The 20995-nt window shown below is 44.0% G+C and overlaps 1 protein-coding gene across 1 annotated transcript in view; it reads left to right on the forward strand.

Moving 5' to 3' along the window:
• Positions 1 to 20995, forward strand: part of IGF1R (insulin like growth factor 1 receptor) — a 171804-nt gene that overhangs the window by 132853 nt on the left and 17956 nt on the right. The window contains exons 4-12 of the mRNA XM_066635975.1: positions 2845 to 2987; positions 5534 to 5678; positions 9307 to 9521; positions 11471 to 11597; positions 13817 to 14055; positions 15288 to 15455; positions 16743 to 16947; positions 18746 to 19032; positions 20720 to 20856. Of these exons, the coding sequence (XP_066492072.1) occupies positions 2845 to 2987; positions 5534 to 5678; positions 9307 to 9521; positions 11471 to 11597; positions 13817 to 14055; positions 15288 to 15455; positions 16743 to 16947; positions 18746 to 19032; positions 20720 to 20856 (1666 nt within the window). The remainder of the gene's footprint in view (positions 1 to 2844; positions 2988 to 5533; positions 5679 to 9306; positions 9522 to 11470; positions 11598 to 13816; positions 14056 to 15287; positions 15456 to 16742; positions 16948 to 18745; positions 19033 to 20719; positions 20857 to 20995) is intronic.

The raw sequence follows: 20995 nt of genomic DNA on the forward strand, positions 1-20995 counted from the left end.
GTTTCCTACTAGCTCCTTGCTAGAACAGCTTATTATCTACAAATAAATGCAAGCAGTTCTTGGTGATCAAGTTACTTGCATGGCGCGAGACTCTCATCTTGCTTGCTCCAAGGACTAGGGTATACCTGCTCCATGTGGTCTTGGCTGCCTGCCAGATCGCTGGAAGGGATTGGACCTCAGTCCAGAAACTTCTTAAAAATTGACTCCATTTGTTGCACAGTAATAGTTAACAAATTGGTAATTAGCATAAAGATAAATGTTGATGAATTAAGTTGCTCTATTTTCTATTAAAGTTAATGTTTTAAAAATACCTGACAATCGTTGATAGGTCAGTTGACCAAATCTTTTTATGGACAGATCAAATGGATGATGCATTCTAGTGGGATGGTCATTTTAGCCCATTGAAGTAAGAACAAGATTTTGCAGCACCTTAACTTCTAACCAGTTAATTGTGTCAGAAGCTTTGGCCTTCTCAAAAGTTAAAACTAGTGTGGTGGTGGAAGGACACAAATATAAACCCCCCCCCCCAACCTGTGCTTTTATTTGGACAAGTGCATTGCATTCCTGGCAACACCTGGCCTTTTGTGTGTGAAGCTCTCCAGGCCTTCCTTCCTTGAACATCTAGTTTGCATACAGGTGCAGAGTAGTGATCTCTGTTCCTCTCTGAAAGCCTAATGTTTACTGGGAAGTGTTTTCCCTTGCTGCTATCTGACCACTTGTGTGTTCAAGCGATTAAAAACATCATAAAAAGAAAGCATAGCATGCTTATCTCATCTGAGTTCTAGCATGTTAAGGGGAAGGATGGGCAGGAAGTGGTGAATCAAAAGCCAAAGCGCAATGCATGTCATTTTCCCTTTTGCTCCCACTGCTTGTCTGTGGTGAGTACCAAGAGCCGCAAGCACACGGTTGGAAATTCTTGATGTTCTGCGTTGAATGGTTCCTGGCTTGTGTCAACAATGCCTTGTGCTGAAACAGGAGCTTGTTAATTCATGCAATATCCCCATGTGGGCAGCTGACTTTCAGAATTGCCATGTGACTTGGCTGGCATAAAGGAGAAAGTGACAGTCCCCTGCCCCAAAGAGCTTGTGCTCTCAATGTTGAGAGTAGGGGAAGACTAAAGAGAAGAGAGGAAAGGGTTACACAGAACAAATAGGAAAACCCAGTTAGGTGCACTCCAGTCTTGTTTCAGTTGGTGTGGAGGTCTGACTGCCCAATCTTATGCAAAGTTTGGTGAGCCAGTAGGCTTGTGTGCCTTTGTCACTACATAGCCACACCAAGTATATATGGAGTGTCAGAGCAGTGGTTCTCGAAGTTTTGGCAGTGGGACCCACTTCTTAGAATGAAAATCTATTGGGACCCACTGGAAATGATGTTATGGCTGGAAGTTACATAATCAGACAGGAAAATTAATGCCCCCCATACGACCAAATCATATTAAGTAAATTAATAGTTTACAATCAGTATAAGTTTAAAAATGTATTTAAAATAAAGAAGAACCTTCCCAAGCAGATCCTGATCTGTTTAAAAAAAAATTCCCCAAACATCCCAAAGGCTGTAGTCCTGTCCACACTTATCTAGGAGTCAGCCCTATTGACTATCATTGTTAAAAGCATAGACATAGTAGCCTGTTCAAAGTACAGATCTGTAACATTTCCCCACATGCAACCACATACCATGGTAGCATCAGGACTAATATGTTAAAAATAAAATACACGTTGAAATGAATGAGGAGCCACCTGAACTTGTCTGGTAACCCACCGAGTAGGTCCTGACCCACAGTTTGAGAAACACAAGGGAGACCTTGATTCCTGTTCCCACACAATCCATAAACATCCCTGGACAGTGTTTGACTGTTTCTGCACTCTCAGGCCAACCTGCCTTCGTAAGGTGATGGTTGAGGATAAACTGGGATAGCCCGTATTCACTACCATGAGTTCCTTGGAAGAAAAAGCAGGATACTTTAATAAATGTGAGCATTAAGCTGCAAGTGACCAAACTAAACACTACATGGTAAAACTGTTTTAGTTTGGTTTTGAGAGGAACGACTTGAAAGACAAGGCAAAAATAGCACAAGGTAGGTGTTCTGGGGGAAGTTGGAAACAAAAGAAGCATCAATGGAGAATGGGTAAAACTATTTGGAAAAGGAACTTTGAGGTGACTGAGGACGTTATTTCTGAAGATGCAGAAGGTCATGAATTAGGTGAAGCCAAAAATAAAGGGAGAAAGGTAGTATGAGTTGAAGCTGCAGAGGGCATCAAGGAGTAAGAAGTTTGTGGAGGATGTAGAAGGGTGTGAGAAAGTGATGCAGCAATTGGAGAACTGGCATTGTGTTCCTGGAGGTAAGTCATTGGTGTGTTCTAATTTTTTGCAATTTTTTTTTGTTTTACAAGGAGAAAAGTACAGAAAGTGGTGTTACGTGTTTTCATTCCAAGGGTGCATTTTATTAACAATAATTAGAAATTATATTAGCTTTAAAGGTGTACTAGGTAGGTGAAATAGGTGGTATAGTGTCAGCAGATGCAGCCACAGTCATTACATAGTCAAAATGCAGAGAGCAGCGTTATGTGTTTTTATTTCGTTAACACTGAAAAATCACACCTCTAGTCATTCGTCTCATTGGAAATTCTGGGTATAAAATTAGGGGCCTCCGTATGTAAGTTGATCTTCTACCTGAGAACATAGTTCTGTTGTCTTCCCCTGCCACCAATTTAAAAAAGGCATGGGAAATTGTTGAGGGGCCTTACTGGATTTCATTTCTGTTTACTTGGCTTGGTAAGGATGGAGGTAAATTGCCATTTTTAAGAATGACAAAACTGAACATTGGTATTGTTTTCCTCTCGCCAGCATTTTCTGCAGTCCTTGTGAAGGGCCCTGCCCCAAGGTGTGCTCCGGGAAGACGATGACCATTGACTCTGTCACATCTGCACAGTATTTGCAAGGGTGCACTGAAATCAGAGGGAACCTGCTTATCAACATCCGTCGGGGGAGTAAGTAGACATAGGCTGCAATTCTAAACACGCTTTCCTAAGAGTAAGCCGCATTGAACAAAATAGGACTTACTTCTGAGTAGACCTGGTTAGGATTGTGCCCATAGTGTGGTAAGTTTTTTTTTTTTTTTTAGTAGACTGGCAGCCTGCTGCAGTGACTTGTTTTTTTCTGCTCTGTGCATTCAGGTCTGTACTGCTGTTTGGGAAATAACTTCCCCACTCTGGCTGTCTTACAAATTATGTTGACTTTTGTCTTCTAATAAGATGGGCCACTTTATGACCACTGATCTCATCATTCCCACTTACTACTTAGCCAGCCATTGGGAGGCAAGAAAAGGATGCACTTTCTGCCTCTGCTCAAAGAAGCTGAACTGCCCGCAATTCTAACCTCCTGCTCTCCCAGTTTGACATTCCCATTTGTCTATTCCCATTGACATTCCCACTTCCTGGCTCTCCAATAGTTATTGGGGTTTCCCATCTATGTCAGTGAGCAAATGGAGAAGATTCTTCTTGTCTGGAAAAACTTACCCAAAGGTCAGGGCCATGTGTCTTCCACAGTTCTATGAGGAATTATCGTGGGGGCTCAGAATCCATCTTGGGGTGTTTTGTATCAGGTTTCTAGCCTTCATGAGTGACAGAAAAGTTGCAAAAATATATCTCTCCTCACTTCTGTGGCTCTATTTGGGACATGGCGAAAGCCAAACAAAAATGCTAGAAAGTAAAATAGTTGAAACAGAATAAAACGTGAGTATTTGGGAGAAGCTGATATAGGCACATGACTTAATTTGCACAATGCTTACAGATGAATTTTGTGTTTACTTTTTGGAGGGGAAAATTAAAATATATACCATCATCACTATGAAGAGCTCTTCCTTAAGCAGCAGAGTAGAAAAAAGTATCTCTTTGTTCCAAGTAGCAATTATAGGCTCTTCTCAGATAAGAGAAACTAATTCCCAGCCCAACATTGGAGGCAGATCCTGAGATAAGGGCTTAAGATGCAAATTTTGGAAGAAGAGAGAGAAGCAGCTTTTGTTGTTTTTTTGCAAGACTGCATTTTGAATTTGGCACCTCTTATTAGACAGACATTTGGGTGGCACATCTGTTGATTAAGGTATTTGCCCATTGGCAAAGTTTTTCCTGCCACATACATGGTGCCCTCTTTAAATGCTGGCGCCAAACCTCCCATGCCTGCACTCCTTGGTGCCAGGCTGGCCTCGTCTAGAACATGTCTAAACAGAAAACAAGCATTTAGTTAACTATTTGTCAGGTTGTGATTCATCCCCTGAGAAGGTTCCAGTCAAAGCTAGTCTTTAAAAGTGGTGTTCCTTTTTCTCTCTTTCTATATTCTAGGGTAGGGGTTTTTGGAAATGCATGCCTCGCTTCTGTTTTAAAAAGAACCCAGGGTGGAGTGCTGCAAGTTCACATGTGTTGCAGTGAGTGGAATGGCTGAGTGGGAAACTGCTGTATCTGTGTCAGTGGCTGACTCAGTCCTAAACAGTTGTTTCACACATTCAAGCTGAGCGTGTCTTCAGTTGTCTTAAATTGGCTCATCCTTTGCCTTAACTGGTGCTGCTAGAACAAAATGTCTAAGATAAGGGACATTGTTAAAAGCTGTGATATACTTGGGAGCTGGGAAGACATTCTTTCTGGCATGAGTCATCTGACAATACACAATTCATTTCTCTTTAAGTTGTTCTATAGCAAAGCTTGTTAGAAACTTTTAAATCTGTTCTTCAAGGAACTGATCGCTCATCAGAAACTGCTGCAGAGAACTTTTGCTCCGGTCCAACCTTCCATTGCAAACATTCCCACTTGAACAGTCACTGTCCCCTCACATTTGTGCAACGCAGAAGGTAGTTACTAAGAATGACTACCTTGGTGAAATCTTATTTAATGGGTTGTGAATATATCTCTGCCTTATCCAAAGGGCTGATACAATGGGAAAAAGGATACTGGAATTCTGGGTCACCACAAAGCTGATGAGCAGTACTGGTAAAAAATCAGTGCTGTTTGATGTAATGTGTAACTAACCTTTAGAATTCACTGCTGCAAGATGTCGCTTGGATGGTCTTAAAAGGGAGTAAACTGATTCATGGAGGAGGATGGACCAGTTAATGATTAGTGGCCAGGATGGTGTAGTGGTTTGGAATATGGTCTTAGACCTGGAAGAGCCAGATTCAAGAACCATGAAGCTTTCTGGGTGACCTTGGGGCAGTTATTATCTCATAGCCTTACCTACCTCACAGGTTTGTTGTGAGCTAAAGGAGGGGAGGAACTATGTAACCCCCCTGAGCTCCTTGGAGAAAGTGTGGTATAAAAATGTGTTAAGGTGTACATTTGTAGTGCATCTAGTTTTGCATTCTGTCAGCCTCACTTTCATAGGTAAGTACCACCTGTTGGGTTGCTGAAAAAGAAGACACAGACTTTTCTTTCAGTAATAAGAGGAGACAATAAATGGAGAAAGTTTTTAAATTAATCCTGCATAAAGGAAGGTGTATTTGAGTGCATGTATTTGAGTTTTTCATTCGTTTATCTTTTTGTTCCAGACAACATAGCTTTGGAACTGGAGAACTTCATGGGCCTGATAGAAACCGTGACTGGCTATGTGAAGATCCGTCACTCACATGCATTGGTGTCCCTTTCCTTTTTAAAGAACCTGCGGTATATTAATGGAGAGGAACAGTTGGAAGGGTAAGGGTTAAGTTGCCATATATGATTATCTGTTTCTGCCGTTGTGAACATAGTGTCATTGAATGCAAGTCTTCTGGCAAATATTACGTTTTTAGGATGCATTATACAACAGGGGTCCTCCCGTTCTTTCAGAGCCTGATCTGGTAGTAGGATATCCTAAACTATGCAGACAAAGCCCAGATGAAGGGGCAGGACCAGGTTATCTGTCTCTTCACAAGGAGGCAAGCAAGCTGTTGTGCAGGAAGGCACATCCATTCCATCAGACTGGAACACATTCTACAAGAGATTAACACCATTGTATACTGGATCAGCATGGAAGTTTTTGATCAGTCTGAGTGGAATCTGAATTCAGCGGAATTCCAGATCGTCAGCTATTTCAGACTGATGCAGGTGGACCTATTTGTGTCACCCACCAACTATCTGGTTGGATGCTGCTTTTCGAAAAGCAGCGTGGTCCAGTACTTGAGCCTTGATGTGCTGCACCAACCATGGTTTCCAGGTTTGAAGATGTTGGTTTGTCTTCGTTTTGCCCCAACCTGGTTCACATCGTGAAATGAGAACAACATTCCCTAGATTAGCGGGCACCATGGGCCAGATCCAGCACCTGTGAAACAGTCCCCATTATGTTGAGAGCTTACCATTCTGCACCATCATATCGTCCCGATCTTGTCATGAAGTCGCTCAGGCCAGCTGCTTCCTCATTCCGTCACCCCAGCAGACTCTGCGCCTGGATTTCTGGGCGGGCCAGCCAGAGCAACTTCCTGACAACATCAGAAAGAAAGATATGACAGTGCTGTGTAGAACAGTAAGTTCTGGACATGACGGCGAAGGCTTTCCCCCTACACAGTGGTCTCATGGTTTGGAGACTGCTGCCCAAGATGTTTGCCAAGCCCTCAGCTTTTGCCTTTACTTTTACCACACTGAGAAGTTTAGGAAATCGGAGGTGGTGGTTGTTCTTCAGTCCAACCAAGATGAGTTTAAGAATCCTTCAGGTGTCATATTCTGCTTTCAGACATGTATACCCATAACCCCAATTTAGGGCCCAGTCCTGTCCAATTTTCTAGCCCCGGTGCAACCACAATGCAGCCCCATGGTAAGGAAACAAATGTTCCCATACCTGAAGGAGACCTCTGTGACTGCTGCCCCACTACAAGATGCAGTGCACGCTCCATTAGTACAGTTGCACCAGCACTGGAAAATTGGATAGGATTGGGCCCTTAGTCTGTCTGAAGGTAACAACCACCACTTGGGGGGGAGGGAATTCCACAGAGATGAAGCTTGTGCCCACAGCCTTTACTTTTTTCTGGGATTGTATCTGGCTGTGGCATTCACCGCCTTAGTCATTACTTTACATGTTAGGCATTGGGAGTAATGGAGCTTCAGAATATTTTTGTTTCTGAGCTTTCTTTATGTACTCCCAAGCTAGGGGGCTAAACTTCTTGCCGGAACAGACCACGAGATTATGATCTGCTTTCATACCTTATACGTGTATAAGTGATGTTGGTGATGGAGGGAAGGGCAGAGCTTGTCTGGATTAAGCAGGTTTGAACTGCGTACTTGGGGTGAAATGCGTACTTGTCTGGGAAATCGCTGCTGTTGAGGCCCCCAAGTGTAACCATTCCATTCAGATATAAGCTGTGACAGCAATTATAACAAGAATTTGGGAAAAAGCGCTTGTGGACAAGGTGGTAACAAGGTCATGGGAAAGGCGCTTGTGTGTGTCTGATTTATCTGGCCCGAAAGGATTATGTTACGGGCATGAGAGTTTCTTCCCAAACCTCCCTTTTTTCTCAGGCTATGCTTTGGCCAGCTTTAAATTCTTAAAATTCCACAATGTGATGGAACAAGCGGTAGAGGGTAGCTCTTGATTCCACAGTTAAAACACACACATCAAAAACCCAGTCTCTTTCAATAAAGACAGGACCATGTTTGTTGTACAGGTGAGGCTCTTATGGTAAACTGAAACAGAATAGCTTCTTTTTCCCCCTCCTCAGGCTTGCCCAGATGCAAATCCAGGTTTCAGTTGATTTGCTTATGACTTTGCATGTTAGATGCTAATAGGAGCACTCCGTGTGTGTTTGCATGTAAGTACATACGTGTGTACGTCAGTGGCAGGCAGAATACATCATGAATGGCCTCTGTGGCTATTTTTAGAACTTAAAGACCTACTTCTGGGTTGTGGGGTGGTTCCTTGTTTCTCCCAGCCTTGCTCTAGAACAGTGTTGTCCAAACTTTTTTGGCAGGAGAGCCGCATCACATCTCTCAGACACTTGAGTTGCGGGCCAGGAAAAAAAGAATTAATTTACATTTGAATTTTGAATAAATTTACATAAATGAATATATTGGAGATGGAACTTATATGAATGAGGGAAGGTCTTGCAATAACTCAAGGCCTATAAAAGGCTTTGCACAAAGCAAGGCCAGCATTTCCTTCACTGCTGCTGCAGCATCACAGATGTGAAACAGTCCCACAGCTCACGTGAGAGGTAGAACAGTTGTCCTCACGCTGAGAGCAGTTGTGTCGGGCCAGTGTGGGCTCCAGCAAGTCTCCTGAGGGCCAGAGGCTCATTGGAGACCGTGGGCTCCCTGCGAGCCAGATTGGGAGTCCCCGAGGGCCGCAAGTGGCCCCCGGGCTGGGGTTTGGGCACCCCTGCTCTAGAATGGCTCCCGATGCATTCTGAGGCAAAGCTGGGAGCTGCAAGGAATCTCTTCGCACCCCAAAAGTGAATCCTAAAAATAGCCACAGAGGCTTGGAAACGGCACAGCTTGACTGTGCAAAGTAGGAAATCTGATTTTGGCATGCTTTCCTTGTGTTTAAAGGGCTTTAAAATTGAACCTTGGCTCCGCAGACACTGATATTTGTAGGGGGTTCCAGAATGGAATCCTTGCAGGTACCAGGGTCTGACCTGTACTGACCTGACTTGGTAAAAGGCAACACCATATGTCTGTGTTACTGCCAACCTTTTGGCAGAGCCTTCCAGTGCACACATTCAGATCTGTGACATTAAGTATTTGCTCATCCGAAGGTGCCGTCTGCCCTGCCCAGACCACTCGTCCTTCTAGCTCAGCGCTGTTTTCATTGACTGGCAAGGGCCCTATAGGGTTTCATAGGGGGCCCCTGGGCCTGCTTCCTTGTGTCTTTTTTAACTGATGATGCCATTTAACTTGGAGCACTTTGCAAACTCTATAGGCCACTGTATGTGCTTGCAAGCGTCTTGCCAGTCTATTTCACATTACTTGAACGGTTGAGAATTTTCTGTTCTTGGTTCGTCAGAAGAGGCAGGCAAAAGCGCCAATAACTGATTGTCAAGAGGTGTCAGAATCCAGCGGTATGCGGCACTGCGGGCGGGGTGAGGAGGCTGGTGTAAAACCCAATCTTCCATTGCAACTTTTTGGGGAAAAATCCATTGTTCCCTTCAAGTATTTCACATAAACCTCTTTTTATACAAGCAAAAATTTCAATCCTTCTCCCCCCCCCCCCACTTCTGTATACGTGGCCATCCCTGTAAGTGACTCCATCCGCAGGAGTTTTTATTATTTTGCAGGGAAGCAGTGAATCTGCAAATAAGACACTGAAATGTGCAAATTTAACTCAACTTTGCTTCAACTCTACTCCCCTTCTTTGTAGGAATTATTCATTCTACGTGCTCGACAACCAAAATCTGCAGCAGCTTTGGGATTGGGACCATCATAACCTGACTATCAAAGAAGGGAAAATGTACTTCGCATTTAATCCCAGGCTCTGCATTTCTGAGATTTACCATATGGAGGAGGTCACCGGAACAAAAGATCGGCAGAGTAAAGGAGATGTAAATCCTAGGAACAACGGAGAAAGAGTCTCTTGTACGTAAGAAGTTTAGCAAACTGGCACAGTAGAGCTTTGAAATGAAAACCTGTTCTGCCGTTAGAAACCAGAGCAGATCTTGCATCACTGTGTTAATTTAATAAATGGGTTTTGCAATATTTGTGTGCTGTTCCTGTCATAGCGGTTCACAAAAGCTGTTTACATTAAATTAATGGGTGACTGGCATTGCTCATATAATGACAAAATATCAATTCTGTGGATGTTATTGTGAGGTTCCTTTCTGTTCTGCTCTGAAAAATACTAGCATTGGCAAAGAGGGATACTTTTGGTGGCGAAGGTGGGGAAATGTTGAAGGTTCTCTCTACAGTCCACCAGGTGTTCCTGTGGCTAATATTGCTGTCCTTTATTATCTCTGAATCTGTGACTGTGCAGGAAGTTGTATCCAAGTCCTTGGCAGGTATAACTGCCTCACTAGATCAGCAGCATTGTCCACAGAGGAGCCCACCCCCACAGTTATTCTCTCCTCCACCTGCCTGTGCACGATCTTGGTTGAAATATGCGAATTAAAGGCACCCCCCCTTTTTAAAAATAGTTTCCCTTTTCTGAATTTGATGTATACAGAACTAGGGGGCCCTCTTTGCACAGTGCATAACCATGGGTAGAGGTGTTCGTTCCCAGTGAGTAAGATGTGATCCTTGTAAGGGCCCAATCCTATCCAATTTTCCAGCACCGTGCAGCCACAAGGCAAGCCGAAGGTAAGGGAACAAATGTTCCCATACCTTGAGGAAGCCTCTGTGACTGCCTCCCCCACTACAGGATGCAGTGCACGCCCCATTGGCACAGCTGACCCGGCGCTGGAAAACTGGATAGGCTTGGGCCCTCAGGCTGTAATCCTAGGTCTTAGTGAACACAGTGGGCTTACTTCTGAGTGAAATAACATTGTTTTCAAACACCTCTAGCCATGAGCTATGGGGTCTGTGAATTCTGAAGAAGTGATGCCTGGGCATATTATTATTATTATTATATTATTATTCTTGCCACCAAGTCTGGTGCCAGACTATGCTTGTTTCTTTAAAACTCTTACAAAAAAGGTTTTCTGACTTCCCATTTCTTCCCTAGAAAAAGAACCTGTTCAGAACTGTTTAATGGGCTTTGCTGTGCCAGCAGAGTGCGTGCCAGCATACAGGATGCTCATTTATTTTCAAGGAGCCTGTGAACAAATTTGAAACAGAAAAGCAACCAGAACTCTTCTGTGTATGCTGGGTTCTCAGTTAAAGAATCTGCCGCTGTCACCAGCCTTTGTCTCTTGTAGGAATTGCTAATTCCGTGTTCTGGACGACCAAATTTCGAAGCGGCTGTGTGACTGCAGCTATCGTAACCATTATGGTTCTTTTTGTGAAAGAAGAAAGTCCCTTCTCTGCCATTCTGTTGCAAACTGGATGGCTCTCAGAAATTGTGAAACGAGGCTTGCCCACTCTGTGCTTTGAGGAACGCTCAGCCCTGCTGTGTGTCCAGTTGATATGGAATGGCTGTGAAATGCACTTGGTGAACTTGTTTGTGCACATGATACAGCTGTCGCACACAGCTTGTGTGGCTCACACTGGTAGAGGAAACAAACTTGTATGTGTTGTGTTGCAAGAGTGTCACCTGAAGCATCTACTTTGCCTTGCCTAATTGGCCTAATTATTATAGTTAAAGGCAAAGGCAGAAGCACTTCCCTCCCTGGCCCCCCCCCCATCTCTAGCAGTTTTGCAGAGACGAACATCCTTTCATTAAGGATGTTCATCCTTAACACCTTAAAAATATGAGCTGTCAGGCTCTCTGTAGCCAGCAGAATGTAGGCAAAGGTTTTCTCCATCACATTGTGAGATCTGAAAAAATAAAGCCATAGTGCATTTTGTGATGAAAATTAGAGCAGGTTTTGCACTGGGTGCACCTCATTTTTTTTTTGGTAGCGCTTTGGCTAACAGGCTGTCTGGTGTTGCAGGTGAAAGTGATGTTTTGAGGTTTGTTTCGAACACTACTATGAAGAATCGGATCAAGCTAACATGGGAGCAGTATCACCCCAAAGACTACAGAGATCTCATTAGCTTCACAGTATATTACAAAGAAGCGTGAGTATCCTGAGTTCTGACATTTCAGGCTGTGTGGGTTGGGGGAGAGGGTGCCAGGTGGTGGGAAGGATGGAGAATCTTCTTTTTTTTTTTTTTTTTGAGGTATAAACTGTTTTTATTCCATAAATGGTGCAAAATTTTCTGGTCCAAGATTTCTAGACTACAACAAAAAGGGCCGTCTTGATGAGGAATCAGTGAGTGTAACAGTCTACTTCTTTTGTGGAACTTCTTCATTTTGGCAGCTTTCTGTCAACGGGCCAACACAATTGTAGCTCCAACCAGGAACCCAGGAAGTTGCCTTATAGCGATTCAGACCCTTGGTCCATTTAGCCAGTTGGTCCATCTACACTAACTGGCAGGTGTTTGCCTGCATTTCAGATTTTTCCACCCTTACCTGCAGATAACTGGAGCCATGGTCACTATCCTAAGGAGATAACCTAGGGATGTTAATGGTTTAATTTTGCTTTTACAATGCTTTGTTATAAGTTCTGTATAGATATTACTGTTGTCACTTCCCAAACTTTTTAAAGATGATGTGTCCAAAATAGCAGTTAATGTTGGGCGAAAGCTGTCCTGACTTAGTGTGAACTAAAAGAAGCAAGAATGAATGAGGTTATGTAATTGAGCCCCTGTGTTGTCTAAACAAGCTTCTTTGCCCTCATGTCAGCAAGAACCTGCCACAGTATTGACAAACGTTGATGCATCTCCTCATTAAGCATTCACTAAATACAATTATTGCCTGTATATTTGTTTGCATTAATAATACAATGACCCTGAATCTGTAAGGGCTACAATGGGAGGTTACAGGCATGTCCTCAATTTGCTCCTTGATATCAGACGTGGTTTTGGCCTAACTGTTTCTTTCTCTTTCTTTCTCCCCAACCCCAGCAAAACTTGCTGGATTATGATGTGGTCAGCAAACTTCTTAAAGAAGCAAAGAAGAATAAAATTAGCACCTGTGATATAGGTAGAGGGATGGGAGGCAGGCAGGCAACTCTAGGAGGCAGAGCAGGTGGGAAGATAGGCAGATGCCTGCACAGCTTTGTCCTAGAGAACAGGAAAAAGGCCCCTCTGGAGCACTTTGATTTCTATGATTTTACATGCTGTCTTTCTGTGATTAAAAAGTACGTGCAAGGTAGTTTGTGCTGCATATGTTAAGCCAGTGTAAAAAGCTAAGAAAACACAACTATTACAAGACCAGCAGTTTAAACCAATTTAAATGGAAGGCTAAAGCTAATTAAAAACATGCTGAAATATCTTTGTTGTACTGCTAAGAGGCATGTGGTATTAGGGCCATGGATACTGCTCAGGGAGGGACCTTGTCATCTTGACAGGAAGGACACAGTGGGGCCTGCGTGCCACGGAGTTTAGAGGCCGTACTGTTGCTAGATTGAGAGCCTTGATTAGAGGTTCCCAGACTGGGGCATTGTGGCACCCCAGCCAGGGAAGCTCTGTTGCAGCCTCAGGAAGCAACAAGGAGCAAGAAATTATGTGAGGGGGGCCGAATTTCGTACACGGATTTGAGGGAGCCTATTTTCATACACTGATTTGAAGTAGCCGAATTTCATACACTGATTTGAACTAACAGGCCAGTTCCTTGACTGTGGGCTTTGAATGTGCACTGGTGTTGCCAAAGAGAGAGCGGAACTCCTCTCCTTGCTTTGTGTCTGTTTTCATGAAGCATGCAGTTTCCTTTGGGGTATGCACAGCAACCTGCAGTTTATACGAAAGAAAAGTAAGCATATGGGTTGCCTCTGTTGGAGATCCTTTGTGAGTTCAGTAACTGCAGAGGCTCTGTGTCCTGAATTATTTTGTGTATTATTTTAATTGAACTTCAGTAAAGCAAAAGCCTAAGAATCTGGATTGTCTGCTTTTTAAAAATATCTTCTATAACAGGGGTGCTCAAACTTTCAACTTTAGGGATGCTGGACCTTTAACAAGTGTACAGAAGAGAGAATTGCAGCAGGTGCAACTTGTCATCCCACAGATGACAAGCTGCACATGCTGAAATTCTCTCTTCTATACACTTGTTAAAGGTCCAGCATCCCTAAAGTTGAAAGTTTGAGCACCCCTGTTCTGTAAGTTCTGTTATTCAAAATTCTATTATTATTAGTTTCATTGGGCAAAAACCTGGCATAAAACTTCTGGCTTAAAAGTTTTAAGAGCAGTTTTCTAAGATGGAAGAAAAAGTCACAGCCTATTCATTTTGCCTGCTCCAGCCCCTTCAAGAACGTGACTGAGTACGATGGGCAAGATGCTTGTGGCTCTAACAGCTGGAACATGGTGGATGTTGACCTGCCTTCCAATAAAGACGATCATCCAGGGATTTTGCTGCAGGCTCTTAAGCCGTGGACTCAATACGCCATTTACGTCAAGGCCGTCATGCTGACCATGACGGAGAACCACCATTCCCATGGAGCAAAGAGTGAAATTGTCTACATCCGCACCAAAGCTGCAGGTAACAATGTGGGGATGACTTGATGGAGCGATGAGAGGAACAGTGTCAAGGTGGGTGTGGAATTGTGGTAGTCAGGGGAAGGTACACTTAGAATCAAGACACCTGATGCTTCTGAGCCAATTCTCAACCTAGGTCTTTGTTTTCAGTTTCAAAACAAAGACTTTCATCTTTTCACGCACGAATCTACTATTGGTCTCTTTCCTCCTTCCACCTCCACTTGTCGCCTTGCATTTCAGCAGCCTGATTTTTTGGGCAGAGCCCAAGTTGAGTCGAGTTAAGTTGTTGAGTCAAACTTTTACCCATGCACTGCAAATCATTCAGAGATCTACTTTGTGGTCTCCCTTGATAAGATTTTGATAAGATAAGATTATGATAAGATTTTGGTTCATATTGGAGCTGGCCCGGGGCTTCTTGATCTCATGGTTGCTCTTTGTGAGCTGAGAACACGTACTCTCTCTAGTGCCGTCTGCAGTAGTTCGGAGTGTTGGGCAAGTTATCTCTGTGAAGCCACCATGGCCCTTCTTTTCCTTGAGGAATGACTGTTGAGCTTCTGAGTAGCCTTGATCTTGGGAACAGCTTGAAAACCATAACCCTTCATATTGGAAATTTGTTTTCAGGTTTTAGATGGAGTATTTTGTTTTCAGTGTACCTTAACGGTGGTGAATGAGCAGGAGTCTCATTAGTGGAGAACAGAACCAGTGATTTTCTTTATAAAAGTGGTGTATTTGTTCCTGAGCTTCAGCACATCAGAGACTCTTTGAAGTCACATCAGAGACTCTAGCCTAGACGCCTTTAAAAGGGGATTGGACAAGTTTCTGGAGGAAAAATCCATTATGGGGTACAAGCCATGATGTGTATGCGCAACCTCCTGATTTTAGAAATGGGTTATGTCAGAATGCCAGATGCAAGGGAGGGCACCAGGATGAGGTCTCTTGTTATCTGGTGTGCTCCCTGGGGCATTTGGTGGGCCACTGTGAGGTACAGGAAGCTGGACTAGATGGGCCTGTGGCCTGATCCAGTGGGGCTCTTCTTATGTTCTTAATTACAATTCCCAGAATGCCTTGCAGGTCTCTTGTTGTCTTGTGTGCTCCCTGGGGCATTTGGTGGGCCGCTGTGAGATACAGGAAGCTGGACTAGATGGGCCTATGGCCTGATCCAGTGGGGCTCTTCTTATGTTCTTATGTTATGAAGAAGTGCGTTATGTTCCCTTTATTTACTTTTTCACATTTTAGTACCATCCACTCCTTTGGATGTCATCTCAGCCTCCAACTCCTCCTCTCAGCTGATTGTGAAGTGGAACCCTCCCACATCCCCCAACGGCAACCTGTTGTACTACATTGTACGGTGGCAGCAACAGCCCCAGGACAGCTACCTTTATAAGCACAACTACTGCTCCAAAGGTGAGACCCAGCTTGGAAGGCACCAGTATGCCCAGGGGGCTCCTTCTCAACTTAGTACTTACAATGCCCATGCTTTCATGGGGCAAGTGTGCTTTTCACATGTCCAGCTGCAAGCCTTCAAGACCTGGTCTGCATATGCAGCAGAAAGAAGGGCTAGAATACACTGGACCACCTCATTCTGCAAGTGGGGGGACACAACTCTCTGCAAGTAAAGCAAACAAAAAAACAGACTATAGCACCTTAGGAATTGTGTGAGTTTCTCTAGTTTTACATACATGAATTTCTACTAGTTTCTCTAGTTTTCTACATGCACAGAGTTTGCAAAAAAAAAAAGTTTTGCATTCAGATCTGTGGCTTCATTTTGCAAGACAAAATGACTTTCATTCAACTGCTCTTTCAAACCATCTCATTCTCCCTACTTGTCCTCATCCAGTGCTCCAGACACTGTGGTGTTCTCCCTCTCCGACTGGGAGGCAGAATGTTTTCCCTTGGTTGGGAGCTACACTAAGAAGCACCTCACACTTCTGCCCTAGGTCTAGGGTGGTGTGATGTCACTGCAGTCAGTGGGTGCAGCTTCATGGCTTAATCCTTCTCTCTTCAACCAGGCAAGGAAAAAAGGAGAAGGATTGGCTGGGATGTGGAGACCAGGCCTTAATCTTGAGTTGTGATGGCAACTGATGTGCTTGAACTAGTTATTGTAGTTGAAAAACTGGGTAATGTTGGAGGTTAGAGCATATAGCTATTTTATGGAGAGCATGGGGTGTGTCCATTGGATGTTTGATTTTCTCTGTAAACCGCTTTGTGAACTTTTTGTTGAAAAGCGGTATATAACTACTGTTGTTTGTTTGTTGTTGTATGTCATGCTCTCTCTCTTTTCTTGCTCTCTCTCCCCTTTATCCTGTGTCATGCTATCACATTGCTGTTCTAGTTTCATTGGTCAGCCCAGGCCATTAGAGCTAAGAGACTTGCGGGTGGGGGGGGCAGTCTGGATAATCCTGCACCATTTTTGGTATCTTGGGAAATAGCAGCACAAACTGAAGCATCTCATGAATTTGCTGCTCCTTCCTGGCTCTGAAAAGTGGCTTCCTGATTCCTGGCTTTCCTGCTCACTCATCCTCCATAGGTCCTTGTCAGAAAATAAGCTCTCTTGTCTGACTTTTCCTACCTTGGGAGAGAGAGAAGTGACAAAAGTTTTGTCTCTCTGGATTAAAATGGGATTTTGGTGTCATCGTTGTGCCTGCAGGTTTCTGATTTTGTTTTCTTGCCGATTCTGCCCCTCCCAAATAGATAAGGTTCCCATTCGGAGATATGCCGATGGAATAATTGATGCAGAAGAAGCCACAGAACCTACCAAACCTGAGGGTTCTGGAGGAGAAAAGGGTCCCTGCTGTGCATGCCCGAAGACAGAGGCAGAAAAGCAAGCCGAAAAGGAGGAGGCTGAGTACCGGAAAGTCTTTGAGAACTTCCTCCATAATGCAATCTTTTTGCCCAGGTGAGGTGGTTGCTTTTCAGCACGTTGTGTCGTAAGAAATGGGTTTTGGGGTTGCACTGTTTGTTTTCAGGGTTCAAAAGTATGCAGCCAGAGAGAGAGAGAGAGTCTCTGATTTTTTTTTTTTCCTATCGAGCGGTCATACTTTTTGCCATCTCTCCTCTTCCTCCACCAAAAGATCACCTGCTGGTTATTACCAGATACGTTCAGTGGCATTTTGGGCTATTGTACCTTCACAGAATTGCCAGGTTGAGGACAATTGAATCTCTTCATCTGCAAAAATTTTATAAAATGAGCGCCCGTGAGTGGAGTAGTCTGTCTAATGCTTAAATGACTCTCAGCCCAATCCTATCCACGCTTTCCTGGGAGTAAGCCCCATTGACTGCAATGGGACTTACTTCTGAGTAGACATGCATTGGATTGGGTTCTCAACTCATATTCTCTCTAGCATTCTGAAAATGCGATTTGCCCGATTAATATTACTGCTGAAGAAGAGGACTTCTTCACTGAATAGCAAGAAATTTTATACTGCAAGAATGACTTACCAAAAACGTGGAATCACATGAGAGCAAATAATAGTAGTTTGCTTTTCCTGATAGTTTGCAGTTTTACTTCTCCCACAGTTTTCCTTCCCTCTCAAGATCACTTGCTCTGCCTCTCCATTCCTATCCCTGCTCTTCTCTAGAAGCAGAAAAGAAGCCCAACGAACGGTGTTTAGAGAATTCTGCATTCTTTGCACTCTACTGACATCAGGGCAATGCAGCCAATCACTGCCAGCCGTGATTCGTGTCCACCACTAAAACCTTCCACTTATTAAAAAGTGGATTTCTTATTTCTTCAGGTTCTTCATTTAGAAACTGTATGTTACGAGCAAGGTTTCCTTTTTGAATTTTATTGGTGAGGAAAAGTAAGTGAGCTTGGTGATTATCTAGTCCTGAGGAGGTGGTAACAAATAATTAACTGTCTTCATGTTCTGTGGAATGCAGTTTGAGAAGAAATGTGAGTGGGAACTACTTGATAATGTGAGTCTTGGAAGCTTCAGCTTATGTCTACCTACCTCAGTTTACATTCAAAATTGGTCCATTTTTCTTTCATTGTTGTAAGCTACAGCAGCTGAGATTCAGGGCTTGCAACTTGCTGGGCAGTTAGGAACTTTTAAGAACTTTCAGTGTCAGGGAAATGTTAGATTATGATCTGGGTGAAATTTCTCTATGGTACGTATCGAAGCAAGGACTCTGTGACTTGCAGATTTGTGTGCCTCTTTTCCCTTAAGGGGCGGGGCAGCCAGGAGGCAGGGAGGAGGCGGAGCCAGAGCCTCCTGCAGCTTCCTGGGGGTGCAGGGATCCCTGGGCGACTGTCTGCAGAGCTCCCCGATGCTTTAGAAGTGAAAGTGGAGCAATTGCACCCTGCCTCCTTTAAACCAGAAGTGGAGCACAGTCAACTCCGCTTTCATTTCTGCTGACCTGGGGAGCCCTGCAGACAGTCGCGCAGGGCTTCCCGCACCCCAGGACGGCTGCTGCAGGATCTGGTGAACGCACCCCAATCCCTGAAGCCCCCCCTGAGCGGCGCGATCCTGGGGATCGCGTTGCTGCCTTGCCCCCCCCCCCCCCGGAATGACTTACTGCAGGTTTCAAACTCCGGGAGAGTTTGAAAACCGCAGTTCTAATGGCTCACTACTGTTTTCTCGTTGACTCTCAAGGGTTTGGCTGCAAGCTTCGGTTTCTGGGGCTTTGAAATAATTACCTTTAAAGCCATGTATGTGTTCCCAGTTTGCTGGACCTTGTGTTGTTTCCTTGTCTAGGCCTGACCGGAAGCGAAGGGACTTGTCCCAAACGGCAAACATGACTCTTGCAAGTAAGAATAGAACTGCAGCAGTACCAGAACACTTTGGCAATGTGTCGGACACAGAGGAGAGCGAGACTGAGTACCCATTCTTTGAAACCAAAGTGGAGGGCAGGGAACGGACTGTCATCTCCAATGTCTTGCCTTTTACGCTCTATCGTATTGACATCCACAGCTGTAATCATGAAGCTGCGTCACTCGGGTGCAGTGCCTCGAATTTTATCTTTGCGAGAACCATGCCTGCAGGTAAAATCCTGAAACTTTACTAGAAACTAAGTAGACAGCAACTTAAACACTCTGCTTTGCTGTTTTTATCTCTCTCCCTTTAAAACATCTTGCAAATAAAGTGTCATATAACAAATAATAAATCCCCCTAATATTAAATTGCAGAGTCAGTTAGGAAAAAGGAGTAACTGAAAAAGACTAGAAAAGATCATAAGGCAGGGGTAGAGCTGAGCATTGTCAGCAAATATCCGCAAATCTGGATTGCCTCAGTGTGTGCATTTTGCCTTCTTGCCAAAATAGTTTATCCCCATTCTTGGAGTTACAGAGGACAAAGAATTCATCCTTTCTTTTACATAGTGCTTTCAGTTACTTTAGAGCAGGGGTATCCAAAGTTTTTGGCAGGAGGGCCACATCATCTCTCTGATGCTGCGTGGGGGAGGGGGGAATTAATTTACATTTAAAATTTGAATAAATTTGCATAAGTTTACATAAATGAATCTATTAAAGATGAACTTATATGAATGAATGAAGGTCTTGCAATAGCTCAAGGCCTATAAAAGGCCTTGCACAATGCAAGGCCAGCCTTTCCTTTGCTGCTGCTACGGCATCACAGACGTGAAACAGCAAGCAGTGGAGGGAGCCCTCATCCCACAGCTCACGTGAGAGGTCAAACAGTCACCCTCATGCTGAAAGCAGTTGCGTTGTGCCAGTGTGGGCTCTAACAAATCTCCAGAGGGCCAGAGACTCATTGGAGACTGGGGGCTCCCTGAGGGCCGCATTGAGAGTCCTTGAGGGCCACAAGTGGCCCCAGGGCCGGGGTTTGGGCACCCCTGCTTTAGAGCAGTGCTGAAGCACAATGCAATGGAATCAAGCCTTGCTGACTTCCTAGGTTGGGGAGAATGTGAATGGGAGTTGTACTGTAATCTGCTGGTTCCCACACACCTACTCATCCCATTCTGGAATTGGTGTGGGCTTGTGTGGCCTGCTTCCTAGAGGGAGTATGGGAGTCTTACAGAAAATAATGAACCTCCTGTTTCCTACCATGCTTCTGAATCATGTACTGAAGTATCCATCATAGAGGCCAGACCATTCCACACTCCCAACCTCATAAATGTTCATAGATCTAATATTCTGATCTGGTTTTCGGCCTCTCAGCCAGGCCCTCGTGGCAGACTTTAGGTGAATTGAGAACCCTGATTCTTTTAAAGGAACCTATGTAAGATTGGGGTCCTTTTTTCATAAATGTGATTTTTTTTAACCTGATTTTTTTTTAACCTTACTTGGAGTCTGCAAAGTGAAACCATCTGGTTAGACTTGAATAGGGACAATGGCTTTTACTTCACTACCTGTGTTAATTAAGCATACTTCTTTACTGCTGTTGTGAATTTTCATTGTACTCATTTGACACAGAAATGGTCACACACTGCACCTTCTAATATCATAGTCGCTGGTTCATGATTTGCATTCTTTCCCCTCCTCCCTCTCTACCTCGTCTTTGTGTACGTGTGCATGGACACATCCCCACTCCACCTTCCTAGGATAACACTTCATATATCTGATGAAATGGACTGCCATCCATGAAAGCTTTGGCTGCAATCAGTCTGTTTAGTCTTTAAAGTGCAACAGGACTTTCTTGTCTTTGGCTAAAGCAGATTAACCCAGCTGCCCCTCTAGTGATTTGTGTCAACTCTTGCATGTGTGTCCACAGAAGGAGCAGACAACATTCCAGCATCAGTAACTTGGGAAGGAAAGGAAGAAAACACCATCTACCTGAAGTGGCCAGAACCTGATAACCCCAATGGGTTGATTCTGATGTATGAAATAAAGTACGGGCAAAATGGGGAGGTAAGGAGGACTTGGGTGTCTCTGCATTTTGCAAACTTTGTTACCTTTTTGTGTGTGGTCATGGCCATAATTTTACTGGCATAAGCAGATAGGCACCTGGGAATAGCACCTGTTTTTGAACAAAACAAGAATCAAGCTT

Source organism: Tiliqua scincoides, chromosome 8, assembly GCF_035046505.1.
Source record: "Tiliqua scincoides isolate rTilSci1 chromosome 8, rTilSci1.hap2, whole genome shotgun sequence".
Taxonomy (NCBI): domain Eukaryota; kingdom Metazoa; phylum Chordata; class Lepidosauria; order Squamata; family Scincidae; genus Tiliqua; species Tiliqua scincoides.